The sequence below is a fragment of the Perca flavescens genome, chromosome 16, assembly GCF_004354835.1.
Source record: "Perca flavescens isolate YP-PL-M2 chromosome 16, PFLA_1.0, whole genome shotgun sequence".
In the NCBI taxonomy this organism is placed as follows: domain Eukaryota; kingdom Metazoa; phylum Chordata; class Actinopteri; order Perciformes; family Percidae; genus Perca; species Perca flavescens.
The window spans coordinates 3,195,503-3,219,072 of NC_041346.1; the positions used below are offsets into that span (position 1 = coordinate 3,195,503).

The following is a 23,570-nucleotide window of genomic DNA, read 5'->3' on the forward strand; positions in this document are numbered from 1 at the left end:
GACTTATCTAAGTCTGGGGGATACGCTGAACAAGCCGAAGTCCCAATAAGTCGGCGTGTTCCTTTTAAGGGCACCTTGGCAGCTACCAGTCCACAATCTGTACTTGGTCCGCATGGGGATTTGAACCAGCGGTTCCCAGAGCCAAGTCCCTACAGACTGAGCTACTGCTCAGTCTGTTGAAATAGTAGCCAAATAGAAACCAAAGCTCACCAAAGCAGAGCATCTAGACTGAAGCAGAGGTTAAACTGTTGAGTGTGCATCCTGCAAAACTGTGCCCATCTGGGTAAAATACCAAGTTTTTAGATAATTCCAAGGGGAAACCAGCAACTCCTGTCTTCTGCAAGTTGAAATGAGTATTTTTGTCAGTGGTTTACATATACTTAGATAGTTTGTGTTATTGTTTGATGGCGGTCACAGCAGTACATTGCTTAGCTTACGGTCTGCTTTTTCAAACATTGGGCCGTGCCGACTGCCATCCAAGTTACTGTACTGTACGGTATGGACCTTTTTCACAGCAGACATGTTGACTTGTCATAGTAGGTAAAGCACAGCTGAAATTGATAACCTTAACGATGGCTCAATTCCATCAAGTGTCCCAACAAGCTATTTCAGTAAGTCAGCATGCACAATACCAGGACCTCTCCTAAGTGGAATGCAGCCATCAGTAATGGTTTAATACCAGGACCTCTCCTAAGTGGAATACAGCCATCAGTAATGGTTTAATACCAGGACCATCAAGTAATACAGCCATCAGTAATGGTTTAATACCAGGACCTCTCCTCAGCAATCAGTAATGGTTTAATACCAGGACCTCTCCTAAGTGGAATACAGCCATCAGTAATGGTTTAATACCAGGACCTCTCCTAAGTGGAATACAGCCATCAGTAATGGTTTAATACCAGGACCTCTCCTAAGTGGAATGCAGCAATCAGTAATGGTTTAATACCAGGACCTCTCCTAAGTGGAATGCAGCCATCGTTAATGGTTTTGAGCAGCAGTGGCTGCTCTACGCCGCGGGGGGAGCCCTAACAGCCTCTGCTGTAATTCCTTAAACCGAAGAAGAAGTGGCAGCCACAACAATAACACACAGCTAGCTACACTGAAAAGAACATCTACGAATGTCCCGTTTTTAGCTCGGAAATACTATTTTGACACATTTAGGCAGAACGTTTCCGCGAATAAACCAAATCAAATCTGCACGGGAGGTCAAGTCAGGCGCCATGTTGTGTTATTAAAAGGAAATAACATGCTGTCGTTGTTGTGACGCGCAACCAATAGAAGCTAACTAGCTAGCTGCATCGTTAGCTTGTTTCCAACCAGCTCGGTTTTCTCTTTAATGTCACTGGTCTCTGGCACCGCGCGCAAACATGGAGAGCTTGTACAAGCGGAAAATGTTCGCGTCGATGCGGAAAACCAAGGTGGACGCATCAAAGAAAAGAAAAGTAATCGGCTTGCCGGCCTCCATCCTAGACGACAGTGACGAAGGCTCCTTCACCTCGTCCTCCTCCGGATCCCAATCCGACTTCCAGAGCTCCGCGGAGGAGGACAGCGGGCAGGAGGACCGCGGCCGGAGCGATTCCGGGGCGACTTCTAGCGACGACAGCCGCTCCGTGACCCGCAAAAAGCGCTCGTTCCTGGGAGGCGACAACAGCTCTTCGTCTTCCAGTCCCGGGGAGGAGGACACGACAGATGATGAGAAGGGGGACAGGAGCCAGCCAAAGAGGATGGTGCAGCCTAAAAAGCGGAGCAGGCTGCAGCGACAGGACGAGTCGGACTCGGACCACGCGGAGGAGAAGCGGAGAGAGAAGGCGGAGGAGAAGCGGAGAGAGGAGGAGGAGAAGGAGAAGAAGAGGCAGAGACACAACAAGCTGCTGGCGCTGTCCCGGAGGATGAAGGCCCGGGTCCCGAGCCGGAGGAGGAGCCGCCTGAAGGAGGTATGGTTACACCTTTGGACACCCCCCCCCAATCACACACAGTCCCTTTTACCTGAAAACAACTATGAATAAGCAGGACTGTCAAATCAAAGGCCCTCAACATAGAGCTGCTAAATTATGAAGAAAAAAAAATCATAATCGCGATTATTTTTGCTCAATATTGGAATCACGATTATTTAACTCATTGCCTTTTGGAAAGATGTTCCAATTATTAAACTTGTAGAAAGGTTAAACAAATCAACAGTGAAAACACCAAGAGCTGTGAAATCTTTCTCAATACTTTTCCTGTTTTCACTTTTTTCTTCCATTCAGAACACAAGACAAAATCAGAGTTTACTCGCAGAACGTAATGTGCAAAATAGTTAGTACAATTTCCATTAATTGCACAGCCCTAGTCTGACGTTTGTATTTTCAGGGTGCGGGCGATGAGGAAGAGTCCAAAGACGGTGAGGATGAGGCTGGCGGTGATGAAGATGGAGGCGGAGGAGAAAACGGCAACGATAAACAGGCTGCAGAAAGTGAAAAAGGAGGCAGAGGGAAGGAGAAAGAAACTAAAGAGGAGAAAGAAGATGAGGATGATGATGAAGAGGAGGAGGAGGAGGAGGAGGAGGAGAAGTAAATCCACTCCGTGATGGAGAACAGAGGACTTTGAATGTGACAAACTAAACACTTAAACCGTCTGAAACTGACTCATAATAACTCTGTTTGTACAGTTTTCCCTTCTCCTGCAGCATTTAAATTGGAAAACAAAACCCCCCTAGAGCTGGAGTTACAAGGTTTTCACTGTATGCTACAGACACAGACACTGGCGACATGCAACAAAAAAGATGTGCAGATGATTTGGAAAGTCTTGTGGACTTGTTATGACATGTATTTTGTGAAGGAGGCGGAGCCTGAAAGTGGCACACAGCTTTAGAGCGATGCTGAGGAAAAGTGGCTGATGGATATGTCCCTCCTAGTGCAGTGTCATATGATCATTTTAAGTGGTCACACCTGCTGAGATCTCCTGATATATGCCATGCCAGTTTTATTTATACGTATAACCCAAAGTCACTTATCCCAGATGGATAACACTGACAGTTGCAACTTAAACCGGCAGCTGTTGTGTAGAACTGGTGATAATTTGAAGGTGGTATTAGCTGGTGGGGCTTTGCCCTAGCTACATATTATCCCTGTTCGGACATTGTTTTAATGCGAAACCATGACAATTTTTACTTGTGTTTTTTGACAATAAGTAGCAGCAGTGTTAAATGTGCAGCATGTAAGCAATTGTATCATTTATGCCAGCTAGATGCCAGTGCATTATGTAAAATATGCATGGTTTTTATTTTATTCTAATATTATTGTTTTAAAAAGAAATTCTGTTAAAGGTGCCCGGCCACACGTATTTCATTACTTTTTGGTAATGTCTGAAGTTCTACTATGGACTTTTTGTGGAAAAAAATGCCTTGGTTACCTTGTTTCAAGCCATTCTAGTGTGGTATAAAAAGCCTGCAGGAAGACTCAGCTCGATTTGTGCCAGTTCTCATTAATATTCAACGAGATAAGCTGCTTGACTCTGATTGGTTAACAGCTAGCCAATGAGAGCCTGGCTATCAGCATCCTTTACCCAGCGCAAATGGGCGGGCTCGTGAATAGTAATGAACTCAGGCAACACCACGTCAGACTGACCAGCTTTAGTAATTGGTCTGATTTCTCTGCTTATTTCTTTTCAGTAGCTAGAGCTGTAGAGGAGGTAGCAGTTCATTTTCACATTCACAACATAACACAAATACATATGGACTTGACATATTTCAAAAAATGCAAGTAAAAACGTTTTTTGTGTGGCAGGGCACCTTTTAAGATGAGTCATTTCTCTATCGTTCAGATGCCCTGAGACAAAATCATTTTAGCTCAAAGTCCACTCACGGGCTTTTTCCAGAGCTTTAAACCTTGTGTTATTGTTTTTTTTTGTTTTTTTAGAGACCATTAGAACAGCAAAAAAAAAGCGTTGTGGCTGAAAACTCCACAAACCGCTATAATTGGACCTTGAGTTAAGATGACTTTGTCGCACTACTAATCCCAAGGACAAGAATTAACTTTCACGCTCATATGAGCGGAATAATCAACAGTGGCGTACCACTCCGAATTGGCAGATGATACTCAAATAAGAGTGGCATGACAGTCACTTTTTTAAATGTCAGGGCGGTTGAAGCTTCAGTGTGGATTTGAGCAGATTTGAGCTTGCTTTATGGTCCTGCGGAGGCTCCACGCAGAGCTAACGTAGCCTACGCAAGTGGCCTGAAGTTTATACCTGTGCGCTGGTGTGTGGGTCGAGCCGCCGTGTGTGTTTGGGGAGTGGGCGATAGCGAGGGAGAAAGTGAGAGAGTGACGGCGATTAGCTTCAGAGCGAGTAGTGACTCTAGAGTCCTAGTGAGAGAACCAAAGTGTCTCCCCTGTTCTTTTTGACCACGGTGGGAAATCTGGAGCAGGAAAAGTTAACCCTCTCCTTGATTCCATGTTGTTCATGGAGAAGGAGAACCAGGAAATAAGTCGCCGTGACGTGTAGTTATACTTTTCGAGAGATCCGCGTCAGGTTACGGCGTAGGGTCCGGCCTATGTTTGTGTCTCCGCGTACCTACGTACGTAGCCACGGCGTAGATTTTACGCATTTTAAGCATAAATCGAGCTTTAGGGTGTGCTCCAGAGGCTTTCCATTTAGTGTGTCTTGTGTTTCTGCCGGAGAAGGGAACCGCAGGCAGGAGGCGGGGGTCTCACCTGACTGAAACATCAGCACAAAATGCTGAGGACACCGAGGTGAAGAAATGTTCCTTTATTGTTTAAAAAAACAAACAATCCAAGGCTTTAAGTTGTTTAGTTCTCGCCTGCAGTGACAAAGCAACTGAATGTGACGGAACTGGTTTCACAGGTTCTGGATGGACAACTGCAGTATTCAGAGACATTGAACTCACCCAGCTGACAGCGCCTCACATTCTTCTTTTTTTGTTGCACTTCTCTTTTCATTTACTTTTCGTTAAAAAATGTGAGATTGTGACTCTTTTTTTTTTTTTTTTTTTTGTTTTTGCGTTTGTGATGAAAACCCCCGTCTGACCGGCTCCTTCCCGATGTCAGCAGACGATCTAGACTGAATGATTTCAGTCACAAACCTGAACACTCCACATTTTATTGTACAGTAGCCTTTTATTTGTTACAGTTTAAAGGCAATGTTTGCAGGAATGTCTGCATCTTTTTTTTGGTAGTTTTAGTCCATCTTTTCCGTGAGCTTCTCCAATAGGAGGATTTCCCTCCGTTTGATATTATTGTAAATTGAATATTGTTGGGGGTTTGGACTGTTGGTTGGACCAAAGAAGACTTTTGAAGATTTTTTTTTTTTTACTTTTTGACACTTTACAGCAAAAACAATTCATTGAAATGTATAGATGACTTGATAATGAGGCTAATCCTTTGTTGCAGGCCTAGGTTATCACCCAAACTGTCCGAAAACGCCCAGAGTGTTTGTTTGACTGGAGCTCCGATAAACCCAGCCAGTGAGCACAGATGTGCTCAATTTTTCTCTGGGAACGGTGTATTGTAAAGACGATTTCGAGCTTCTCACACTCTCGAATGAATGGAGCTGGTTTAGTTGTTACTGCGTGATGCCAATCTGTACGTATGGGAGTTTGCTCGTTGGTTCAAAGGTGGTCTCTAACGTTGGATGTGAATGTCTGCCGCCTCGCGGTCGATGGCCTTTGACTGCTTACCAGTTGATGCTGTGACGGGTTCTAAAGGGTTGTACTTGGTGTCTTCATTAATCACAGGTGTGTTTCGGGCGTAACATGCAGTAAACCAATCAGAGAGTCATCTACAATTCCCTTTAAAAGCCAGGCGCGTTTGGACCTTGGAGCATTGCTGTTATGATGGAGGATTTGCACCGTAATATTTTTGTTTGTAATTTTCTGCATGTGTGTGTGCTGCTGTGTGTCCCTGTGTGTGTAACGAGCATAGTGTGCGCGCGCTGTGCATAAGCCTAAGAGCATTTCACTAATGCTCTGTTAAAGTAGCGATGTTTAGACCAGGTTTTTGTTGGTCAATGGTGCGATCACTTCCCGCTGCCTCAAGTTAGCAATACGCCCAGAATGCACCTGAACACACCTCCCTGTAAGACCAGCACACCCATGGGCCACAGATTTGTGGCCCATGGGTTGTTCTATAAACGACACGGGCGCTGGACGGAAAAACCGACAACTGCGTCGGTCTTAAACTAGCAAAGACACTTGGTTTGGGCTTTGCGCTGCGCCGGGTGTGAGACAGGGCCCTTAGGCTGCATTTACATTGCTGTGTTTAGGTTTAAAAAACAATATCTTTGGCTACGTTTCCACCTGGCATTCCCACTGCTCTAAAGCCCCTTCTGACCCCGTTTTGGTTTGGAATCTCCGAGGTTGTGTTTCAGTCTCAACGGGGACAAACGGAGACATTAGGCACCACCGGCACTGACGCCAACGTTTCACCTCCTGATTGGGTCACGACCATAGACTGTTAATATTAATGGACAAAGCATCCGGTTCGGCGAAGTGCTGCAAATGCGGAAGTGCCTTAAACCTGCATTCTATCTGAATTCCAGCGGGGGGGCGACACGTGCGGTTGCATAAAGGAGGTCTATGAGAAAGTGACCCACTTCTCACTTGATTTATTACCTCAGTAACCCTTTTCATAATGAGTTTATGGTATCAATCGCTAGTTTTAAGTCTTCTGCAACACAGAATGATGTTCATGTTTTGAATTATGGTCTCGTTGATTTTAAAATCGTCAATAAAGCAGGGGGGGTTTTAGGGCGTGGCTATGATGTGATTGACAGTGAAAGTGTGTAACGTAACGTAGCTCCTCCCTCTCTCCTCCCTCTCGTCTAAAATAGTCACATCCGCAACCAGGATGGCTGCGCCCGTAACGCCAAACTCGACGACTCATATCAGATCTCCACAAACCAATGGGTGACGTCACACATGCTCTGTCCATTAATATTAACGGTCTCTGGTCACGACGTCTCATTCTCCTGTTTATGTCCAGTATACCAGAATGTTGATGAGATATGCTGCTTGGGCGTGTTAGTTTAAACCAAGATTAGATGTTCTACTGCAGCTAAAAACACGCACAGAGATCGCTTTTGGCTCAAAACTGAACTACATTTACATCGCTACGTTTTGGTTTTTAATCGGTCGGTCATATGAAATCCGATCCGGTTCCATTCTGTGAATGAGGACTGTGAGATGCAACTGACAGCTCTGGGGAAAAAGGCGGTGTGTTTATTGCAAAAATATATATATAAAAGTAACTGAAAGATTTTTTTTTTTTTTTTGAGGCATATTTGTTTAACCAACCTCACAGACCCCAAAAATTGTATCACTGAATTGAATGTTTGCCGCTAAAATGTTATCATAGCTGACAGGAAAGATGGACTGAACTATCAAAATAAGATTCAGACTTCAAGAAAAAAAAAAAAAGTGATTTTTGGTACATCAGAGGTTCTAGACATTTCTCCTAAATGCAGGAAACAGGTTTTTTGCCGTTTTTTTGGTGCACTTGCTGAAAGCATTTATGTTCATATAAGCAGAGAAGGAATCCAGTGTTTCCTGTATATAGAGTTTGTTGGGGCAGTCCTCCTTAAAACTTTCTTTGCACTTTTCTATGTATTTATTTCTCTCTGAAGTCTGTTTACGGTACTGTATTACAGTACTGTGTACAGTATTCACATTTTTAAATATTCCCTTAATTCGTTGTTGCCTTCACCTCCTTTTTCCCTTCCTTCAATGTTTTCCTCCTTACTTTTGTCCTTCCTTCTTCTATAATGGTGTGTTTAAGTGCAGTCATTTAGATGGGGGAAAAAAATGACTTTCCTAATCATAAGCCCAGTCTGTTTTGCATATTTCTGAGTTTTGACAGATGTAAATAAGCTACCAGCTGGTGAGAAACTGAGCTGTAAAGATTTTTTTATTTTTTAACCAGTTTTCAGTCTGCGGCTGTTTAAACTGAACTTACAGAGGGGTTAAGAGCCTTATGGCCTTTTTATGCTTTTCACTTAACTACTGGACTCAGTATATTCTACAGAATAGTGATGGAAAACACTCACACATCATAGTTGTCGCGGTCTTTTGTTGCTGTATGTAGCCCCTCAGACCATCCTCGCCTGTTGAAACCACCTCTTTTATTAATAAAGTTTCTTTTTCTGAGCGACCTATTTTGGTGTTGGAAATCATCAAGGTGTTTAACTACATTTCCCATGATTCAGCCTGCCCTAGCTGTGAAATATTGCTCGTTTATTTTTCTATGTAAAACGGAACGATAAACCCGAGCGCCGACGTGTCAGGACAGTAACTGTATCTGAACACCTCATTTTAACAAATGCATGGCAACGTTTGGATTGGCTTTCACAACTACATCTCCCATGATGCTTTGACAAAGCTTTCATACAGGGATTTCATACAGAAGCAACCAAAAATATAACCTTTTGCACTTTTAAAAGAAAGAATGGTGCAACATTTGTTTTTGCTTTCGGGAAAAGTTGTTGAAATTCATGTTTCATGTGCATTTCTTCCACTTTGCACATTCACACTTCCTCTACGTTAGTGCTAGTTAGCTTAAAGAGCAACACGCCTCTTCATGATGTCAAACAATGTAGAAATATTGATAACTACAGTATACTGTATATAACGCATGATATCGGCCTTTGTTTTCACACTTGTCTCCGGTACCAGTTAGCAAACATGCAACAAAGATATTTTTCCAGAGCAGATCTTTATAAACAAACAGCTACAACGTTCGGCATCCAACCATTTTTTTTGTACAAAATACTGAGCAGAAACTAACGAGGATTATTTGAAGTGATTTTAATAGAATATTACATCACACTTAACAAAAACATCTTATGAAAAGGTTTTTTTTTTTTTTTAAATGAAGGAAAAAGTTAGAAATAAAACATTTTCTTTCACAGCTGAGTCTTGTGTATTTATTTTTTGCCATAAAATTAATGCATAATAAATAATTATTAGAATTTCTGGTGAATTTTTTATGCAACAATTTATGGTGCAAAATGTCTATTTATCTTGGGTCTTTCGAACTACCCAAACCCCAGGGTCGCCAGGTCTGTATGACAAAACCTGCCCAACACCAGAACTCTAAATATTCCCCTGCCAAAACATATTTCACCAACCTTGACACTGCTTTTTAAAGTTCAACAGCATTCCTATAATGGCCAAATGTATTGTAATATCGACAAAGTCACACAATACATGTTTAGTGTACCAGCTAAACAAGCTTTTTCCCAAAAGTTATATCACCTAGGTCCTACATTTGCCTTGTGTAAATAGATACATTATATTCTCATCAATAAATAAATCTCAGTGAATGTACACCAATTCACTGATGAACAAACTAACTAAAAAAGTAGCCCAATTCCGCGAGAAAACTATGGACCTGGCAACACTGCCTTCTAAACGCAACTATCAGCCACACAACGTGTTCTGTACAGAATAAGCCTTTAAATCAGACAAATAGTAGTTAAAATCCCTCCAATTGAAAATCAATAAAAAGTTTATATAAATCGTCATCATGTTGAGTCTATTCTGAACCAATCAGCTGTTAGATCAGCTGAGAGGCAGGCATTTCCCAGCGTGCCCTGGGTCTTGGGGTCTTGCTTTTTTTTCGCAGCATGTTACAACATCTTCAGATCTGGTCTAGATTAAACAAAAAATTTGCCTAGAAATCTAGACGCCACCTAGCAGCAGCAAATGTATGCAGCCAGGGTCGTCTAGCAACTCTCCCTTGGCTTGCGAGCTGGAAAAACCCAAACTCTAGTCAGGCCAATCACATCGTGTATAGAGTCGGTGGGCGGGCTTAACATAATGACGACAGAGTTGCGACGGTTCCACATGAATTCCCTGCTACTCAGAAACAAAGAAGATGGCTGCTGCTGCTGGCGAACAGTGGCCTTTGGAATCGTCTTTGGCCGCGACTCTGGAAGACTTGGAGTTCAGCTTTTCTTTGAGAAAAGAACAAAGAACGGCACTGAAGTCATTCTTAAAAAAGGAAGATGTGTGGAGTTTTGCCGACCGGATACGGGAAGTTTAATCTATCGACTAGCGTTGCTCTGACTGGTTGTAGCGCTATCCTATTGCGTGCAGAGGGAATTTGAAAGACAACCTTTTATCCCGCCCCTCAGATTGAGCCTTGCCAATAGTGAGATCCCAGACCCAACATCTGGAAGTGGGTCTGGCTTGTCAGGCTAACTAAAAGTGTCATCATCAGCAAATTACACTAAATTGTGTTCCTTTGTCACGCCCATGGGTGTATTAAGAGAACGGTCACGCCCCAACATTTACATAGGCTACACAACTGACCTGAGATCAGGTAGTCTTCTGAATCTAGGTCACGCAGATCTCTGCTATTCCATTACTAAAATTCACTTCTGAAACCTTTATGCGAGAAATCAACTATGTAAAGCTCAAATATGGGCCGTTTTACAAAAATGTATGTCTAATTGCAAATTTTGTCCGACTGTGTGTCAGAGTTCAGCGCCGGTGCTGCCTGTGTTGCTGCCTCGCGGCCCGGCCTGCCTTCCTTCACAGACCCCGGCCTGCTGTGAGCTCGATTGAGCTCCGTTACGGCTGGCAGCTGGTACTTCATACCCGCGCAAAGTCACCGTTTTGTGGGCTAATGGACTACCAAACGCCGCTGCCTGGACAGAGCTCCAGGGCCTGCATAAGGGCCAATAAAATATCAACCAGGCCATTTTCAGCCCAACCAATGTTACATACCCCATTAGGAGACCATACGGAACAGTGTGAAATACCCTATTATAATCATTCTATCACCCCTTTAACACGTTGATGTGTTACATGAAATAGAGTCATATGTCATGTTTTCATACTTGTTGTCTGTGACTGAGGGACTTGTCTTGTAAGTGTTGTTGCTTCATAATTATTCTTTTTTTAATTTGTGAAATAAACTCTCATTACACAGGTCATGCTTTGACAAAAGGGGAAACTTGACCAAAAAAACCAAAGCATCCCAGTTTAGCGTTCCAGACCTTTTCACCAAAGAGAGCAATGTTTTTAGGCCAAGGGAGGGCCTAAAAAAGATTTACGGGGAACAGAATGAAAATATGAGGACACTGCTGGATAACAGGAGCACAAGAACCCACACAAAAAAATAAAAAAAGCCAAAGATGGCCGTTACTTCTGGTCTGACACAGAGAGAAATGAACCTCCAGATAAAGCATCAGTAGGCTACATGCAGCGCGTTGCCGCGTGCCACAACACTCGGAGCCAACCAGCTTTTTCGATTAAGCCAAACTAAACAGACATCTCCAGGATCCTAATATCGCCAACAACTAGACTAATCACTGTTAGTTAAACGTTGACTGCAGGCTCAAAGTGGTGCGAGCGGAAGATCTTGCACTGTCTTTTTCCCCACTGAAGCCTGTTTTTTTCATCTCCTCCAAAGTAATTACTTAGGCAAGTTAGGCTGCCCTAATTTTAAACTGTTTAGACATGAAGTGTAAAATCTTTAATCATGTGCTGATGGTGAGGTGGGCTGTAAGCTAAATCACATTTCCTTTAGCCTCAGCTGCATCTGTAGTACTGTTTAGTTGTTCTGTTTGATGGAAATACGAGCCCATCATGTTTTGTTGTTTTGTTATTTTTAATGTGGCCACTCCTCGCGTGGATTCGAACCCGCGTCTAACACGACACAAGGCAGAGGGAAATAAACTACATTACCATTTTCGGCCACAGCAAGGGGGTCTATAGGCAACATTTAGACTAGCACCCTTTATATAGAGAGTGTGGTCAACTAGGGAATTGAATGTTCTGAGCTATCCCGTTATGCGATTGGTTCCGAGGTGGTCACATGTTTCATGGACTCCATGTTGGATACCAACATTCATCTGATTCCCATTGACATAGTGCAGGGAACAGTGGAAACATTTAAGAAATTATTTAAAAAATGTCATAAATCACTGAAAAAATGCCCAACTGGTGATGAAAGACAGGGAAGCAGCAAAAGATTTCACAAGTTCCCCTGTGAATCAAAAAGGCAAAAAGTATGGGACAGTTTGGTTTAATGAAGCGCGAGGTGTCAGGCTTTGGCTACACATCAGCAGCCTGGAGAGAGCAGGGGGGGGGGGGGGTGACACCGTTGCAAATGCGATGATGATTGGCTGGGTGGGTGGATGCCCTGCTCACGCTGTCTCACTGCACGCTCTGACTACCACTAAACACAAGACAGCCACAATGGCGACGAGCCAGGGACATTCAAAGGTAGCGTTCTCCAACTGGAAGTACCGGCACTACTTCTCGCTCATTGAAATTAAAGGCAAGAATGTTTATGTAACATGCACGCTATGCCCAGGAAAAAAGACTTTTATTTATTTATTTTTTATATGTTTTTATTTCTATGCATATCATATGGCAGGCTGCAATCTATTGAGTTCAAATAAATACCAAAATGTTCTAAAATACTGTATATAGTGTTTTTATTCTTCAATCAGTTAATATAAACATCTTTAAAGATGTTATAGAACGTAATAGCGTTATAGAACATAAAAAATAACGTCACAGTTACTTTGCTGAGTAACTAATTACTTTTACAATGTGGTAACTGAGTTACTAACTCAGTTACTTTTTGGGAGAAGTAATTTGTAACTGTAACTAATTACTTTTTTAAAGTAAGATGACCAACACTGGTCACGTGGCTCTGGCTTCTCCGGAAATTCAAAGCCAGACTGTCATGGCGGCACGTTCAGAATACGATCTCATATTGTACAAAAATAGTTCACTGAAACGGGTTTCTGAAAACGTTTTAAGCGAGAAATAGGCTGTGCAGTTGCTGAATCTGTCTTCATTTCAGATCAACAAAGGTCAGTTTAAAAGATTTTCGTCAGATTTTGAGAGACTCTAGTCACGCTCATTCCGCTCCCCATTTCCGGGTTAGCTCTCCACCAATCAGATGGGTCATTTGAGTCCGACTGCCGGCAGTGCCCGCCCCGCCAATTATATGTGTCAAATCGGTCAAAATGAAGGCTGACGGCCCCTCGGACGGACGACGGCACGGAACACACCGAACAGACTCGAGTCACCGACCTCGCCAGACTGTCCGACGGCCGATTATCGACTCTATGTGTCCGGGCCTTAAGTCTCTCAAAAAGACAACAGAGCATTAGGCAATGCAGATAAAAGGCTACCCAGCCTAATGCTCTGTTGTCTGTTTGAAGACTTAGGGTTTTAATAAAGTAAAATTCCTTCAGGAGTAGTTTAAGAAACATTGTTGAAAAGCTTAAAAAGAGTATCTAAAAATATAGGTAGCTACAAGCTGGCTTACAGTCTCAGTGCTGACAGACATGCACAGCTTTAAGATTGGAAAATAGATAGAGGTAGAATCAAATCATACAGCTCTCTATGGATGCCCATCTCTATGCATATTTACGTCATTTCGCTCCGAGTCTCACAGCTGCACCACAACCTACTGCAGAAAACAGTTTTCAGATTTGAAATTGCTTAAGTTTTCAAATGATTGGCTTTGATTTGGCTGAGGACGCCCATTGGAATTGTGGGTAACACCTGACACATGCCATGTAAAATTAATGTAGACGAATTCTCATGACTCATCCATAAAATAGGAACTTTAATCAGGTATATGGTCACGGGGAGTTGGGCTCAAGCTAAATCAAATTTCCTCTAGCCACGGCTTCCACTGTAGTACTTTTTCAGTTATTTTGTGTGCTGAAAATACAAGCCCATTAGATTGTGTTGTCGTTTTCTTATTTTTTTAATGTGGCCTCTACTCGCTTAGAATCAAACCCTCATCTAAGCGTCATGAGGCCGGGAGAAATAGGCTGCATTACCATGTTCGGCCACAACAAGGTGTCAATGGGCAGGTGGCGCTCTTTCCCAATGACTCACAGATCTGAGATCATGAGAAAGTGAGAGACATCATGGCTTTCAAACGAGCAAAGTGGCAGTTGGTCAAGCCCCCCTCAATAGCTACAGACACAGAAATGGCACATAGTAAGGAAAGCACATTGTGGGACTGGCTCTAGTGGCTGTAATTCTGCACCAAGGCTGAATTATGGGAAAGAGACTTCAGATACAGTATTAGGGGACCACTAAGGTCTATATAAAAGAGACTTCAGATACAGTATTAGGGGACCACTAAGGTCTATATAAAAGAGACTTCAGATACAGTATTAGGGGACCACTAAGGTCTATATAAAAGAGACTTCAGATACAGTATTAGGGGACCACTAAGGTCTATATAAAAGAGACTTCAGATACAGTATTAGGGGACCACTAAGGTCTATATAAAAGAGACTTCAGATACAGTATTAGGGGACCACTAAGGCCTATATAAAAGAGACTTCAGATACAGTATTAGGGGACCACTAAGGTCTATATAAAAGAGACCTCAGATACAGTATTAGGGGACCACTAAGGTCTATATAAAAGAGACTTCAGATACAGTATTTGGGGACCACTAAGGCCTATATAAAAGAGACTTCAGATACAGTATTAGGGGACCACTAAGGTCTATATAAAAGAGACTTCAGATACAGTATCCTTCAGGTTTCTGGGATCCACTCTATCCCAGGACCTAAAGTTGGAACCCAACACTGACACCATCACCAAGAAGGCCCAGCAGAGGATGTACTTCCTGTGCCAGCTCAGGAAGCTCAACCTGCCCAAGGAGCTGCTGATCCATTTCCACACAGCCCATGCACGTCCTAACAATCCGGCAGGGAATGGATGTCAGATCAGGGCTTATGAAGTGGTGAGGTGATGATCAGGACCAGGTGTGCAGATAGCCTATTTATTCCAGCATCCTTTGCACTATGCTTCACAATTAACATAATAGCCTAATAATTTATCATAAAAATAATTTACTCCTGCACGCTCTTCACTCTTCATTGCACTACTGCCTCAACCTGTCTATATTGTTTCTGTTTATAGTGTGTATATTGTTTGTTTTTGTTGTTTGTTTTGTATGAGTAGGCACATTGTGAGCATTGTATAATCCAAAGCAACATTCCCCGTATGTGTCCTCATACCTGGCATATAAAGCTGATTCTGATTCTGATATCAACTGATAACCGTAGGATAATGAATCTGTGTCCTCCTGGTGCACATTGTCAGATGTTACGGTAAGGTGTAGGAAGCGAGTTCTGCCGATCAGATCCGAAAGCAGCCGAGTTCGCGTAACCCCCATCTCCGCCGGCGCCGCCATGATTGTTAGTGGCAGTGAAGCCTGAAGAAGGGCAAGGAAGAGCACCACCTGAGTTTCGCAAGTATCAGTTCAGTCCGGGCAGCAGCCATGGTTCAGACGTGCTCGGCGTACGGCTGTAAGAACCGCTACAATAAGGACAAAGACATTTCCTTCCACAAGTAAGGTTATTTAAATGATTTGTTTGAGCTAGTTAGCGTTAGCTGTCCAGACGTGGTAGAAAAACAGTGTTGTACTGCTGAGGACTACAAAGAAAGGAATACACCAGCCTGCGTTTACTATTCTGCTTTATTAAAGCTTAACTGCTCGTTGTCAACAGCACAAGGGTGCTATAATTCGACAAAAGACATTTCTTGGGTCGGTGGATGTATCCAATCAAATCGGCTCAAATACAATTCACCAAGCACCATTTTACTACGATAAATTGAAAGTCCTCTATCACGTTCGCCGGCCAATCGCACAGTCCCCCGTCTCCAAAGTAACAAGTCAACCTACGTCGTGTTTACAACGGCGATACCCAACCATTTCAGTTTCGATGCTATTCAAACTTAACTGAATAGCTTTTCAATAAATGCCTTAATGCCGAATTTGCCAGGACATAATACATGTTCGTAAAAACACTTACCAGCATAGTCTCCAACGTGTTTTTCTTACCAGAAATACGGGAATAGTAAACTCCATGTATTCTGATTGGAGTCCTGAGTAAGTCACTGGCATTCATGTGACAGTTAATAGACTAAAAAAGTTTGTTTTTTTAGGTGCTGCTTTATTGAACTGTGTTCTGCGTGTATGATCAGATACCCCTTATGAGTGTTTACCAAAAAAAGGATTTCTTACAGCACCAGGCTGTAGCAATTTGGACATACAGTTTATTTCCTAAATAAAACTAAATGTATTATCAATAATCAGACTAGGAACTAATACATATCTCTTTGATGATGATAAAATAAACCTTACAGAAGGAATAAATCCTGAGGTAGTCAAAGTAGATTAGTTTTTATATTGCACAATGAAACAATCATAATGTACAGTTCAGGGAGAGGCGAAAAAAACAACCCATGGGCTTAATTGAAGCCTCCTCCTAAATAATGTTAGCATTTTACAATATTATAAAGAACACAAAATTATATTACAACAATGACTACACAATAGTGATGAAAAAGTAATAACAAAATATAGAAAATAATAAAAAAAAATAAGAACAATAGTATCCAAAAATAAAAACTGTGTGTGTGTTCACTGTACTAGAAGTACACTTAGATACATTTCTTATTTATTTGCCAGGTTTCCTCTGGCCCGGCCAGATGTTTGTGGTAAATGGGTGGCAGCGATGAGGAGAAACAACTTCAAGCCGACAAAGTACAGCAACATCTGCTCGCACCACTTCACCAAAGACTGCTTCAAGAGGGACTGCAACAACCGAGTGCTGAAGGAGAACGCCGTGCCGTCGCTCTTCACCTTCAACCTCAAGGTGAAGCAGCTCGGTGCACTTCCATCGCAGAGTCGCTCGGTTATTGTAGGAAAAGCACAGGTGCTCCTAATAACATTAACGATGGGTCTGTATTAGCTCTAGGCATGGCCCGGTTACCGGTTTCACGGTATTCAGCGTTTTTTTTTTAAGGAATTTCTCCCATCTAGCGGTGAAATTGGATTTTGCATTCAAACGAATAGCGCTCTCTAGCGCCTCGCTTTTTCAATGGAAGCCTCCTTGGACTTACCCGTCCAATGTAAATTCAGATAAGAAATTCTTGGCTTACGAGGATAAGTCAGATCATTGGCAGAGGTCATTTTACACCAATGAGGACATATTTATGAATGAAGACATTGATTTTAGCTGATAAAATACTTAAAACACTACACAGTGTACCTTTTTAAAAAAAGTCAGTCGTTTTAAAACGACTGAAAAAAGTCTTCCAGGACAGAAAGTGCAGTTTAGAAATCCCTCTCCCTGCCAGTGTGCAATGTGTTTTTTTGTTTTTGTTTTACCCAGACATTTCAAAATAATACATTTTAAAGCTGTATTTGCAATACCATGAAACCGGGATATCTTTTGCCGAAGGCTATCTTACTGTCAGAATTGCGTTATTATTATTAGGGCTTTCAGCATTAACGCGTTAATTGCGTTGTGATTAAGGGCCGAGCATAACGCGTTAATTTCTTTTAATCACATGCTGCCATTTATTAATTTATTTGACACTTCACTCGGCTTTGCGTCGTGTCTAACAGGCTACTATTTGGACCCTTTGCAGCACCTTTACTTATCATGAAGCTGTCATACTTCCTCGTAACAACTCCTGCTGCAGGCTGCAGGCATGATGGAGAAATGCAGCAGCAACACATTTCTGAATGGAGCTTTTTATTTTCCAAAATTCCCGGACGGCTCGTAGACAAGTCGAAAGCCATATGCACATTGTGTAAAGCCGAATTAAAATATCACCGAAGCACGTCAAGCTTGAGCTACCAGCTACGAGCTAAGCATAGTCCAGTTAACGTGACTCAGGTTGATGCTAGTGGGCTCAGGCAAAGCACTATTTTGGAGAGTGCTACTCACCGACCTGTTGACCAAATCCCCAAAAATTACTACAGCTCTTGTGAAATGGGTGGCAACTAACACAGCATCGTAGAAGACTCGGGTCTTAAAGACGTACTACGGTTGGCGTGTTCTGACCCGTCTTATACATTGCCGTCGAAGGGGGCCAGCAGCCCCACGCACACACAGCCTGTACTCCACGGAGAAAGCAGCCACACTGGAACTGCTGCAGAGTGCAAACGCTCATCAACCGGTGATCACTGAACATCAGTGAGTAATCAAAATGATTTAGGAGTTACTGCACACTATATTGACTTTGGTAAGGATAGGGATTTTTAGTTTATACGTATGTACTTGGAGGAATTGTGCAATAATGACAGATTCACACATTTTTCTTTTGTTAATATTAATAATTTCTTTTGTTGTAAATAATTAATAAACAAATACAAATTTTAAAGTCAAGTTCATAAAGTAACTTCCCTTGCATTCATTTGATTCCCAATCACGATACACTGGTAAGAATTGCTTTCCATTGTTAATATGTACTTAAAAACAGTTCTGAAATGCAAAATAGAATTTTAATCATGTGATGAAACGTGCGATTAATTGCAATTAACTATAGAAATTCAGCGATTACATTTTTTTTATTGTTTGACAGCCCTAGTTATTATGGATCCCACGTAACTTCTAGGCAAGTCCCGCCCTACGAAGCAGGCCGATTGGTTGGGGTTAGGCACTGACCTTGAGTGGTTAAGGTTATAGCCGATTGGTCAGGGGATAGGACCTGAACCAATCCATTACCTTGCGTAGGATGGAGGCCTGGCCAATAGTAGCGTGTGAATGCTATTGAAGGGCGTGATTGCCTAGAAGTTGCGTGGGTTCCATAATAACGCGTCAGAATCTCATACCGGCCCATGCCTAATTAGCAAATATGTTCATATCACACGAACTGCCGAGGGGGGGGAAGTGGTTCACGTCTGCCAATAGGTCTAGTTGTATTTCAGGGTCTGTTATATCAGGGATTTCTGAAAATGTGATATCTATCCAGGGTTTGCCCTTCTATTTAGCACATTATGTCCATAAGATGACAATCGTACGAGATACGTAACTACTTGTATAGGTGAATTTATTTAAACATGTCTTTAAAAGATCTACATAACTATATATTACAAAATAAACCAATACATTTTTTTTCTCTCCTATAAAACTTAAAGCCCCAGTGCGTAATGTTTGTAGTTGTTCATTATCAAAATCGGTGTTGCCCGTTCACAAACTTGTCCTTTTTCATGAATATTTACCACCACCATCAATTTCAAGTATTCCTATTAGCTTGGAATTTGACATTTGCGCTTGCGTGAACTGGGGTAGACGCTCCATATTCATGCGCCATCTTGAAATACGTTAGCCGGTAAGGGACATACAGGACATACTGCTCCGCCTTTCACGTTTTCGACTCACAGCTGCTGCTAATGGGTATCGTAGCTTCCCGGCCCCGGCAAGTTTGAAGAAGGAATCGTGGAGGACCACACGTATTCAACAACCAAATTTCAGGAACAGGAGTCTTCTCAGAAAAAGAAAAAGGATGTTGAAAAGAGCAAGAGACCGGAGTGAACATTGGAGCTGCTTTGGATGCACACACCAAATCCCAACTACCGTATTTTTCGGACTATAAGTCGCTCCGGAGTAGAAGTCGCATCAGTCAAAAAATGCGTCATGAAGAGAAAAAAAACATATATAAGTCGCACCGGACTATAAGTCGCATTTATTTAGATTATAAATACAAGAGTTATTCAACTACACAATAGCACACAGAACAATACGCTGAATACGGTAGGTGTCCGGTATGTTAACGTAACACATTAACAGTTATTGAACTATACAATAGCACACAGAACAACTAGCTACCAGGGCGTGGAGCATGGAGGTATTAAAAGGCGTGGAGACGAAGCTGCACCGTGAACGAGCCCCTCCCGACTCCTTCCTCCAGCTCTGGCCGTCTCGCTTTCAGCCCGCGATTAGCCGATTAGCTTTCTTTGTTTTCTTTGTTTTCTTCATTGCAGTAAGAGTCACCTTTTCGCCAGTCTCCCTCATAAGTTTCTCCCTCATTTCAAACTCTCTTTCTGCTGCTCGATTACCGTTTTCGGCTGCATATTTTACTACCTGCAGTTTGTTATCTCTTTTCTTTCTCAGTTGTCTTTAGGAGGAGCGTATAGTTGTCACAAGCCTAGAGCGCCCTCTCGCGGCTGTAGACGGTAATGTTTTCAGTATGAATTAACATGTAAAAACATGTTAAATTATATATATTTTGATATATAAGTCGCACCTGACTATAAGTCGCAGGACCAGCCAAAGTAGGAAAAAAGTGCGACTTATAGTCCGGAAAATACGGTAGTTAATTATCCTCCGGACCGCTGCGGTCTCCTTTTCTTTCTCTCTCCTTTCCGTCGGGTGGTGCGCCGAGTGCCGGCTCGTGGTGTCCACGCCACTCTCCGACATGAACTCATGGATGTATTAAGAGAACGCATGAACGCCAACAATGACGGTGGTAGACGGCCTTTTGTACACCTTCACTTTTTGAAGCGTGAAGGCTACCGTAGTTGCAATACTGCGTGGCGAGAGTTGATTGCGATATATGATCTCAACGCTAGATGGAAGAAATTCTTACACAATGTAGCTTTAATATAAAGACTGTAGACCTCTCTGCTCTTCTGGTTGGGGCTTGACTAGTCTCGCATAGCCAGACGTCCCTCCACAGCGCTGCGGAGGAGGGTCTGGCTAGTCCACACAGCATTCTGGGATGGGTGAAAAACGTGCTCTGGTTTATTGGCATTTCTTTAAACCAATCACAATCATCTTGGGCGGTGCTGAAATCCGGACGTAGCAACGGCTTCTTCTGCAAAATAGCCCCGGGAAGGAACTTGTTTTGGTGGAACGTGTGTACGTTCAAAAGTAGTTTTAGTCGTGCAACAGAAAACTCAGATTGGACAGATAGTCTAGCTAGCTGTCTGGATTTACCCTGCAGAGATCTGAGGAGCAGTTAACCATAGTCCTCACAAATCCACCGGAGGTTAGAACGCCAACACAAAGAAAAAGGAAGGTAACACACAGTCGGCCTAAAAAGAGGGACATCCGGCGGTACCTGAACAATCCTAGAAATGAAACGTCGTCGATATAGACCAGTGCTTGACTGACAACGGAGCCCCTTAGCAGGCAAACTAGCGTACTAGCCGGCCGGCCACCAAATTAGTAAATTTAACAACTTACATTGCAGCCCGGTCTGTGGCTGCCGGTTACAGCGTTCACACTTAATACTGGATCAGTTTCAAAGATTGTTGTTCCTATTAGTCACTCACAGACAAAAACAAAGGAAAATTTGGTCCAGGTTGAACTTAAACTCAATTTAGTCCTGGATTAGTTCCAAAAGCAGCATTGTAACTCTTGTGTGTTTTTCTGTCTGACAGTCGGAGTCCCTGGAGGATCCCTTCCCCTCAGAGATCCACTTCCCTCTCTCTCTACCTCTGACCTCTGACCCAGCGATGGAGGAGGAGGAGGAGGAGCCCGAGAGGAGGCTGCCCGAGATCCGGGGTGACATGGTGGCGGTCTCCTGCGACCACAACTACACAGCGGAAGACTCTGCCCGGCAGAAGAAGCGCATCGAGCAGCTGGTGGAGCAGTTGGGGAGTCTGAAGAAGAGGCTGAAGACGATGCAGCAGAAGTGTCGGCGGCAGGAGAGGCAGCTGAAGAGGCTGAAGGCGACAGGTGGGACACGCGGGACTGGCCGCGAGCTGCCAGCAGCGTCTGGAGAGGGATACGTGATTTTACCGAGACACCTCTACCACACACTCAAAGGCACTGAGTAACGAGGAATAGAGAAAGGAGACACGATTGTGGTCAAACTGAGTGGCAGATTAAAATCTGCTGCAGTTTCAATCTCCCATCTGTCAGCAGCAGCCAGGCAGACTGTTAAAGTGCTCATATTATGCTCATTTTCAGGTTCATAATTGTATTTAAAGGTTGTACCAGAATAGGTTTACATGGTTTCATTTTCAAAAAACACCATATTTTTGTTGTACTGCACATTGCTGCAGCTCCTCTTTTCACCCTGTGTGTTGAGCTCTCTGTTTTAGCTACAGAGTGAGACATCTCACCTCTGTTCCATCTTTGTTGGGAGTCGCACATGCTCAGTACCTAGGTAAGGACTACTAGCCAGTCAGAAGCAGAGTATGAGGGCGTGCCCTGACAGTACCTAGGTAAGGACTACTAGCCAGTCAGAAGCAGAGTATGAGGGCGTGCCATGCTAGCAGCTAGGCGAGCATTATAACGTGTGTTCCAAAGTGACCACGTTGGTCTCTGAAGTAAAGGCTGGACTACAATAGAGCTGTTTGGAGCAGTTGGTGAACAGTGTTTTCTGTTGGGGATGGTAAGTCCCTTTGGGGGGGGACTTTGGGCTTTTTCACTTTGTAAACCTGTAACGTGCACAAAAAAGATATATAACACAATAAAGGAAAAGGAAGAAGCCAAACAGCATAATAAGAGCACTTTAAAAGAGCTGCTGATCAAGGCAGCAAACGCCAGAGCTGAGAGCTGGACTCAGTTGTTGGGGAACGCAAATGCAAGACCCTGTGGAAAACTTCAATCTGATTTGGTGGATACAACAACACTCTTTACATATCCATGTTTGGGCTGCACTGAAATGACTTAAGACACGTAGTCCCACTTTAAATGAATAGTTCAACATTTTGGGTTGGGTTTTGGCAGTTCTGCGCTGAAACCATTTCTTGACAAAACAGACGGGTGATGTGACTTTCTGGAGACTTGTTGTCACATTGAGGTTGCTAGGCAACCAGTGGAGACGCTGCTCAGAAGTACTGGGCGGATGGATACACTTTTGTTCTTCAAGAAATAGTTCCAAAATGTGTCTCCCTCCTTAAATCCCAACCTCCAGTTAACGGTTTGCTTCCAGGCTTTAAGGCAACCCAGGCTAACCATCCTGACTGTGTACTTAACACACAAACATGACGGTTTACATTACACTACATGTCATTTAGCTGACGCTTTTATCCAAATAGACTTCCAATTGCTATATGCTGTATGTCAGAGGTCACACGCCTGGGCTGGAGCAACTAGGGCTTAAGTGTCTTGCTCAGGGACACATTGGTTGATGCATCGCAGTGGGAATAGCGTAATCACGTTTTTCTGGAGGGACTGTATCAATACTCTAATTTCAGTCTCTTATAACAAAACAAATACATTTTCCCCAAAATGTTGAACTGGTCCTTTTAAAGATCCTGGTTTGGGATTTGGGACAATTGGCCACTATAAAAAGTCAAAAAAACAAATATCAAGTGTGACTTCAAAGAGGAACTATGCAGGTTGTTTTTTTTTTTTTTTAGCTTAATTTACCTTAACTGAACAGCTTCGGAGTCATTGGATTGGTTATAGGACTTTTTTTCGTGTTGATTGGTGGTTGTCTCGCTCCCCCCTAGCGCCTGTGAGCGGAAAAACCACCCTTGCAACTTTTGCCCGGCAACTTTCGGCCTCAGCGTCAGGAAGTATCGTGTGAAATCAGGTTTCGCAATGTAACAAATTGCTTTACGCCACTGCACACAGCCAGGAACCGGCTAGCTATAAGAACAAGGTAGCGATGGAGTTTTTCACACTATCGTCATGGCTGAGCCGGCAAAAAAGAAGCAGGAAGCTAGGAAAGCATTGTAGAGGAACAGAGGAAGAGGAAACGGCAGACTGAGCGAGAGAGGAGTCAGACACAAGTGAACATTGGAGCTGCCAAATATCTATTCTGAAGCTGTAGGGGGAGCTCTATAGAGAAACCTGCCAGCAAAAAGTGTAGCATAGCGCCTCTT

The 23,570-nt window shown here is 43.0% G+C and overlaps 2 protein-coding genes across 2 annotated transcripts; both read left to right on the top strand.

Moving 5' to 3' along the window:
* Positions 1-944: 944 nt before the first annotated feature.
* On the top strand, positions 945-3,305 carry ccdc82 (coiled-coil domain containing 82). Its single transcript, XM_028602013.1, has 2 exons — positions 945-1,934; positions 2,350-3,305. Exons 1-2 carry the CDS (start codon positions 1,368-1,370, stop codon positions 2,551-2,553), a joined length of 771 nt encoding a protein of 256 aa, XP_028457814.1. The 5' UTR covers positions 945-1,367; the 3' UTR covers positions 2,554-3,305.
* Positions 3,306-15,088: 11,783 nt separating this feature from the next.
* thap1 (THAP domain containing, apoptosis associated protein 1) lies at positions 15,089-21,737 on the top strand. The gene is made up of 3 exons (XM_028602329.1): positions 15,089-15,340; positions 16,464-16,650; positions 21,171-21,737. The coding sequence occupies exons 1-3, from the start codon at positions 15,270-15,272 to the stop codon at positions 21,567-21,569; spliced, it is 657 nt and encodes a 218-aa protein (XP_028458130.1). The 5' UTR covers positions 15,089-15,269; the 3' UTR covers positions 21,570-21,737.
* Positions 21,738-23,570: the final 1,833 nt, after the last annotated feature.

Bases quoted from the DNA above. Each gene is read 5' to 3' on its own strand.
- ccdc82 (XM_028602013.1), top strand. From the start codon at position 1,368: ATGGAGAGCTTGTACAAGCGGAAAATGTTCGCGTCGATGCGGAAAACC. The intron at 1,935-2,349 runs GTATGGTTACAC...TTGTATTTTCAG, and splicing joins GGAGGAGCCGCCTGAAGGAG to GGTGCGGGCGATGAGGAAGA.
- thap1 (XM_028602329.1), top strand. From the start codon at position 15,270: ATGGTTCAGACGTGCTCGGCGTACGGCTGTAAGAACCGCTACAATAAG. The intron at 15,341-16,463 runs GTAAGGTTATTT...TTTATTTGCCAG, and splicing joins AAAGACATTTCCTTCCACAA to GTTTCCTCTGGCCCGGCCAG. The intron at 16,651-21,170 runs GTGAAGCAGCTC...TCTGTCTGACAG, and splicing joins TCTTCACCTTCAACCTCAAG to TCGGAGTCCCTGGAGGATCC.